At 34.1% G+C, this 6,746-nt stretch overlaps 1 protein-coding gene across 1 annotated transcript in view; it reads right to left on the bottom strand.

Annotated features, from left to right (window-relative positions):
- Positions 1-6,746, bottom strand: part of LOC105625786 (muscle M-line assembly protein unc-89-like) — a 141,000-nt gene that overhangs the window by 112,058 nt on the left and 22,196 nt on the right. Inside the window, exon 2 of the mRNA XM_012207104.1 lies at positions 3,596-3,774. Coding sequence (XP_012062494.1) covers positions 3,596-3,774 — 179 coding nt within the window. The remainder of the gene's footprint in view (positions 1-3,595; positions 3,775-6,746) is intronic.

The raw sequence follows: 6,746 nt of genomic DNA, 5'->3' as shown, positions 1-6,746 counted from the left end.
ACGACGAACGACGAACGACGAACGACGACGACGACACACACACACACACACACACACACACACACACACACACACACACACACACGCATATAGAATACTAAACTTCTTTATAAACTGTGATAACGTATCAGCTTGTTGCTATTACATGTATTTATTCGTCAGTGATCATCTAATGTTAGTCTATTCGTTTATTTACTCTACGCTATATTGCTCTATTCAGTAAAAAGATTTTAATGAACAGAAGCACACACATATTCAGTGTTAATGACTGCAACAGCGTCGCTTGTTAGGATTTCTATATCGGCGGTAGTTATTCCGAATACATCGACCGATATACCAAATCGATCCAATAACCAAACTATTTTTTAGACTATTATTCTGACGAACAATTTGATTATTATATTCTCATAATTGATTTAATGATCGCGAGATGACGAATGTCAGTGATGACAGTGATGACAAATCTTTATTACACAGCCATGCAAATGTCATTAATTATTAGCATTTTACTTGCAGCGCGAAACCTTGCAATGAATTTCGTTGACAATATCGCTGCTAATGGGGACGTGGTCGTTGTGCGTCGATATTTGGCTAACATAACTATTATTAATATTACCATTACTGTTCAGTGGAGCGCGTCGACTGAATTCGTGGGCGTCGAAGTCCGCGCGACCATGATATCGATCCTGTCGATTTAACGAGACTTCATTAGTCGGATTTTCAGACAACAAAGCGGCCGTCTCGTGGAGCGGCACGTGATCAGGTTGACGAGCATGCCGGTGGCCCGAAGCTATGGAATTTCTTGCGGCGCAAAATTTCAGAGCATCCTGGTAACGAACTGCCATTATCAAAATTGTTTCTATCGAATCAACCCGATAATAATAATTAAGTTGGTAGGCGCGTGCCGGAAATAGGACAATTGTTGACGAAAATTACAGCACGCGCGAGCGAGTACGTGAACGAGTTTCGCGTATAAATGTAAGTAATGCGAGTCATTGTGTTATACAGCAGGAATGTTATCAACATTTTCAAAAACTCAGTTTTTATTAAAGAAAATAATTTATAAATTAAATGAATTCTTCAAATATTCGATAACTTTGTGCGATACTAATTAGTACCTGATTATTCATCAGAAAAAATTGTTCAATATTTAGAATAAATTATTTTTCGTAATATCATAAAAAAAATTTCAATCTTTTTTAATATTGAAGAATTAACGAGAAAATAATATTTACGTCGTGAACATTCTAGATACTATTAAAAAAAACATTTTTTCATCAATACCTTGATATCGGAAGTATATATGTAACTATTACGGCATATCTCTATTCGCATCTACCAATAGATGCTAGTAAACAGGTATTGCTTCGCGCATATGGAAAATGCAAAATAACATTTTCCATATGTCCGCGGTATTTTTTGTGCGGTTTACATTATTTCGCGGAATACAGCTAATCCGTTCCACGTGCAGTGACCGTAGCCTCGGGTTATGTTATCCCATCAGACATCGCATAGTGTCCTATTCCGATTGTTGCGAGTTATTCACTCGAAAACATACTAGCCTTCAAAATCCCTCAAAAATTGTATATTTGCTTGAATTCATGTTGCGAAAATGCACGTGTTCAATAACACGAAATTGTATGAATGCAACAATAGCATTGACTTTATATACTAAATACTTCTCATCCTAAATATTCATAGTAAAATGCAGAAATTGTAGGCAAAGAAGACTTGAACAATTTAATCTAGATTTAATTAGTTTTATAAACTTTGTCGAATGCATACCGCTGCGCTGGTGCGGATATTGTCTATCGATTCTGTTATAGGATAATTAGCTAACTTATGCGTCTGTTCTGACTCATAATGTGCCGTCGGTACATTCATCGCATACATTTTGGCGAACTAGAACGAACACTGCGCAGATTTCTCTTCTCTCGGGGATATTCAAAAGCTCACGCTGATGTTATTAGATACAACCTAGCTTATCATTATCTATTTGAACGAAAATAGTTCATCTAGATATATTTAGTCAGAGAGCATTGACATACTAATTATACTGATTATATTATATATTGTATTAATAAGTATGCGATTAGTAATATTAATGAATCATAACAATAATTTTTATTAAGATTTATTAAATTTGTCATCATGCACATGTAATAATTTTCTTTAGTAATATATTTTCATTAAAATTTAAACGTGCATTATATTTATCCAATAATTGGAGAATTAAATTAATGGTTTTCGTGAATAATGGGCAAACATTCGGAGAAAGAACTGTCTAGAAACTAGAATAATTGTAGGTACATTGAAAACGCATAAAAGTAATGCGTTTCATTTTTCATTCTCGAACAAACTTTAAATCGCCGGGATATATTGACAGCACATATATAATATTTTGTTTAATATATGTATATACATATTATAAATGGATTTTCAAATTAAAAAATATTGTAAAACGCAAATCCTCAATAACGTTGGTTATTTTATATAGAGATACATATATTCATATAAATGCAGACAAAACGAACAAGATACGATGTATTAAAATTTTTTGCCAATATGCGTTTTGGCGCTGGAGAGGGAGGGGGGGGGGGTAAAATATTTATTTATATTTGTCTGGTAGAATTGTATTGTGCGAAACAGCTTAACTCTTCCAAAAAGTTATGTAAATTCGAGAAACGTATATCAATAGTCAATCTGGCAATCCGCCAGCGGAATATTTTTCGTTACTTTTCTTTATTATTTGAAAATCTTTGAGTTTCGAAGCAATATCAAAATATTTTATTAACAGGTAGATCCTTTAAAAGATTTATCTAGCGGCATGTTTTATATGACATGCATCCGTTTTACTTGCACTGACATTTACATACTAAAGTATAAGACGTGGCTTAAAAGTACATTTTACGAAATAACGTTCTTATCTTGCTTCCACACAGCACCATGAAAAGCACAGCGGACGCAATTCGAGCTTTTCCTAAAAGCGAAGGATAAACATCACGACTCGCTTTATTCCCACGGGCGCGCGGAGACAGTATTTTTCTTAGCCAACTGCATGAATGTTGGCATGATTTCTCTTAGGAGTCTACTAAAAATTAGAAGACTTTGTTTTGCTTATTCTTAAATAAATATTTCAGTGACAGAGAGCAAGAGTAAATCCCAAGTGGATATTATTTGTAAAAAGTCTGGATTCAATGTCTATAGGTACTATAAATCTATATGATTATCGTAACATTTTTGTTTTATATATTTTATATATATTGGTAGATAATTTTATAAAATTCTCTTGAGTAATATAATTTCTCAAATAAATTTTCTTTCACTTTTATATGAAAACCCGTCGAAAGTGCAGCATTGCGTTCGTATCGATTCACCGAGGATGGCGAGCGTGCAGTTTTGAATGAGATGACTGTTTAATCGCGCTAAAGCACAATGACACAGTCACCACTTTGCAGAAATTTCGCAGAAATTACGTGCTACGTAATTTCGAGACGATTAGCGATATTGCGAGTGCGTTACGTCGTGGTATATATGTGTACTAGTGATGTGTGCGATTTGAGTTTTTTTTTCATTTTTCCAAAGTTTTCCTTACTGGCCAATCCGCTATTTCTGCATCTGCAAACGGCAGGATTGGTGCAAGTCCTTGTCCAAGCTCAAGTGCGCTGAACGTGCACTCGCAAATTTGCGGTTCTCGCACTCTGAAGTGCGGCAAATGCGCGTCATCGAAAATGCTTCCGCCACAGCGTTCTACTTCGTAGTAATTACAGTCACCTGTAATGATGATTAAGTATTATTATAATTATTATAATTGTTCTCACGATCTTTTTTTATTATAAATTAAATGATACGGAAACGTTGATACGTTAGGATAAATACAAATCCTCGTATTACTTGTTAAATTAAATTGTTGTCTAATTATAAGTAATAAGTAATAAGAAACGTTAGATCCTAATAAATGTATAAGTTAGCTACAACGTTGTGTAACGCTGTTAATTATAACCGCTATAGACGGTTAACGGTGCGATCGATCGTACCGGTAAATGAGGATGTCCGGTGGGTCACATCATTAGCGACTGATTTATTAACGGAAAACGCTTGTACGCAGCCGCGATTTAACCGCCACGTAACAATGGAATTCAATATCTGAAATCACGATTTCACACTCTCTCCTCTTCTGCCTTCGCATAACGGAAAATTCATTATGCTCGTAGACTCGTAATCGCAAATGTTATTTTTCATTCCTCGACGTCGAGCCTGGCTGCAAGATTAATGTTCTCTTGCGACGGATTCATCATTATCCCTGCTCAGCGACGGCCGTGTAATTGACCGTGTCCGGTCGCCGTCCTCTCTTTATTTTTTTTACATTTATTATGGCCCTGACCTCGACTTTCCACGGAGAATAGATTAATGCTCTCTCAGTTGGAACTATTTAATTTGAGATCTGGAAAATTGACACCGCCTGCTTTTTAACATCGGCTATTTAAACACAATCCTACGATTATGGCCTTTCTTTCTCATCATCATAATTTCTCTTCTTAAATAAATGCAAGAATTTATAACGCGTAAATTTATTTTCAAGAAAAATGCTCCTAAAATTATTATGCTTTATCGAAACACTTTTTATTGCCGCACTACATTATAGGTCTTTGGTTTACAGCTTAGCCGCAATACTAAGATCAATATAAAAATAAAAGCAAACTATTCATCGGTCCGTGCCGAATAACATCCACTGCCTCGCAAGCTATATTTTCGTTTGCATAATGACGCGCGAAAAAAACTATTCATTTTCACGCGAATCTGCGTCGAGGATTAATCGTCCGAAGACGCGATCGACTGTTTCGAGAAACGTAATACGGTCGAGGCGAGGTAGAGGTAGAGGTAACAAGCGAATTAATTGCCAAGAAAAATACCGGCGGTTCGCGCTGCACGGTATAGTTCGCTTCGTAAATTAATGCGATGCGTTATTAATGGTTTGCTTACTCGCGGAACATGATCGCTCGAGTAAGAAGAATAAATGCACCCACACAATGGACGAAGAAAGAAACGCTCTTTTGGTACGGCTCGGCGCGTCAAACGAGCGTGGGATATCGCATTGCTGGGTATAAATTACTTTAGGACCGAGATTTATCGTCGATTCGCGCGAATGATGTTCAGGTAATAACGAGAAAGAAAGGCACTTCTCTCCTTACTTCTTATTCTTACATTGAACACCTTGCTGTTCTTATTGTTCCTGTTTAAATCGGACGGTATTTCGTTGATTTCGTGCATTTACTGACTTCAATTTAAAGGCTGACTAATTCACAAGGGACAGATTTCGCTATTCTATTTTTAATTAACATTAAAATCGAGAAAGAGACATTTCGGCTATTTCCAAAATTCAATTGTTAAATATACTTCATTAAAAAGACTTTAATATAATTTTGAATGAAACTTCTATATGTAGAATAGAATTCTAGATTCTTCTCATCTCTTGAAATTTTAGATCCAATCCCTCAATTTCACTGTAGCTATTTATTTTTACAACCCAACAAATAGAACAATTATTCTAGAGTGATGAATATCGGCAGGGATTCCGGTCATAACAAAAAATTTTTCTCGGTTGTTTATTTAAAACCATGAAAAATAACAAAAATATTGAACGTAAAAAATTCTAAACTTTAATAACAATATATATACATATACCGGATGTTCAAAATAAAGTGTTACAAATTTCTATCTCGGAAACACAGAATTATTGAGAAAAATTGTTCAGACAAAAGTTGTACAGTTCAAAAAGATCTATTTACTGATCTTATCAGTTCGATTTTAGGTGGCGTCATCAAGATCAAGTAAAGGTTACGTCGATTTTTTAAAATGGAATATCCTACTTGATTCTAGAATCTAATAATCGATGTCGAGAGCTTTTTAAAACACTATAATTAAGTTATTTTTTATTAAGTTATTTAATTAAGTTACTTAATTACTTTTTGAGTTATGATGCTTGAAAGTTAGTATCATCATCTTGACAAATGATATCCAGAACATGATTCTAAACAACATTCAAGAAATTTTAATCACCGGTCGGACACCTTGAGTAATGCTAATGCTGGCGGTATTATAACTTTCAAGCATCATAATTCAAAAAGTTAATGAAAAAATATTTTCTTGTAGCATTTCGGAAAGTTCTCGATTTCAGTTATTAGATTCTGGAAACAAAAGTAGGGAGTTTCATTAAAAAAAATTGATGTAATCTTGACCTAACTTTAGCGACGTCACCTAAGGTCAAATTGATAAGATCAGTAAATAGACCTTTTAAATTCTATAACTTTTGAACAATTTTTCTCAAATATTTTCAAGATAAAAATTTGTAACGCTTTATTTTCTACAACCGGTATATATATATATATACATATGTCCATATTTTTTTATTATATTGTTAGCAGCAAATAATGGACTATTATATTAAGATTTGCTTGTCTTTTCCTGAGAAAGTGGATGTTATATAAAATTGATCACTAGTTTGAGAGGGAGTCAAGTTTTCTTGCTTAAAGTTTAAATGAATCTAACGTGTAATTTAATATCGAAAATGACGATAAATCTAACGATAAATTTAAGCACTGTAATTTTAAATGAAGAGACATTGCAATCAGTTGCAGTTTAAAATTCTCTCTGACATTTCCGACAATTATAATGATCATAGTTGACTTAGAGAAATTTTTCATGATTTATAACGGAACCGAGAAAGAGAAAATTAATCATAAATA

This window comes from Atta cephalotes (genome assembly GCF_000143395.1).
Source record: "Atta cephalotes unplaced genomic scaffold scaffold00003, whole genome shotgun sequence".
Lineage (NCBI taxonomy): Eukaryota > Metazoa > Arthropoda > Insecta > Hymenoptera > Formicidae > Atta > Atta cephalotes.
The sequence above is the reverse complement of the archived record's forward strand: the minus strand, read 5'-3'. Positions and strand labels throughout refer to the sequence as shown.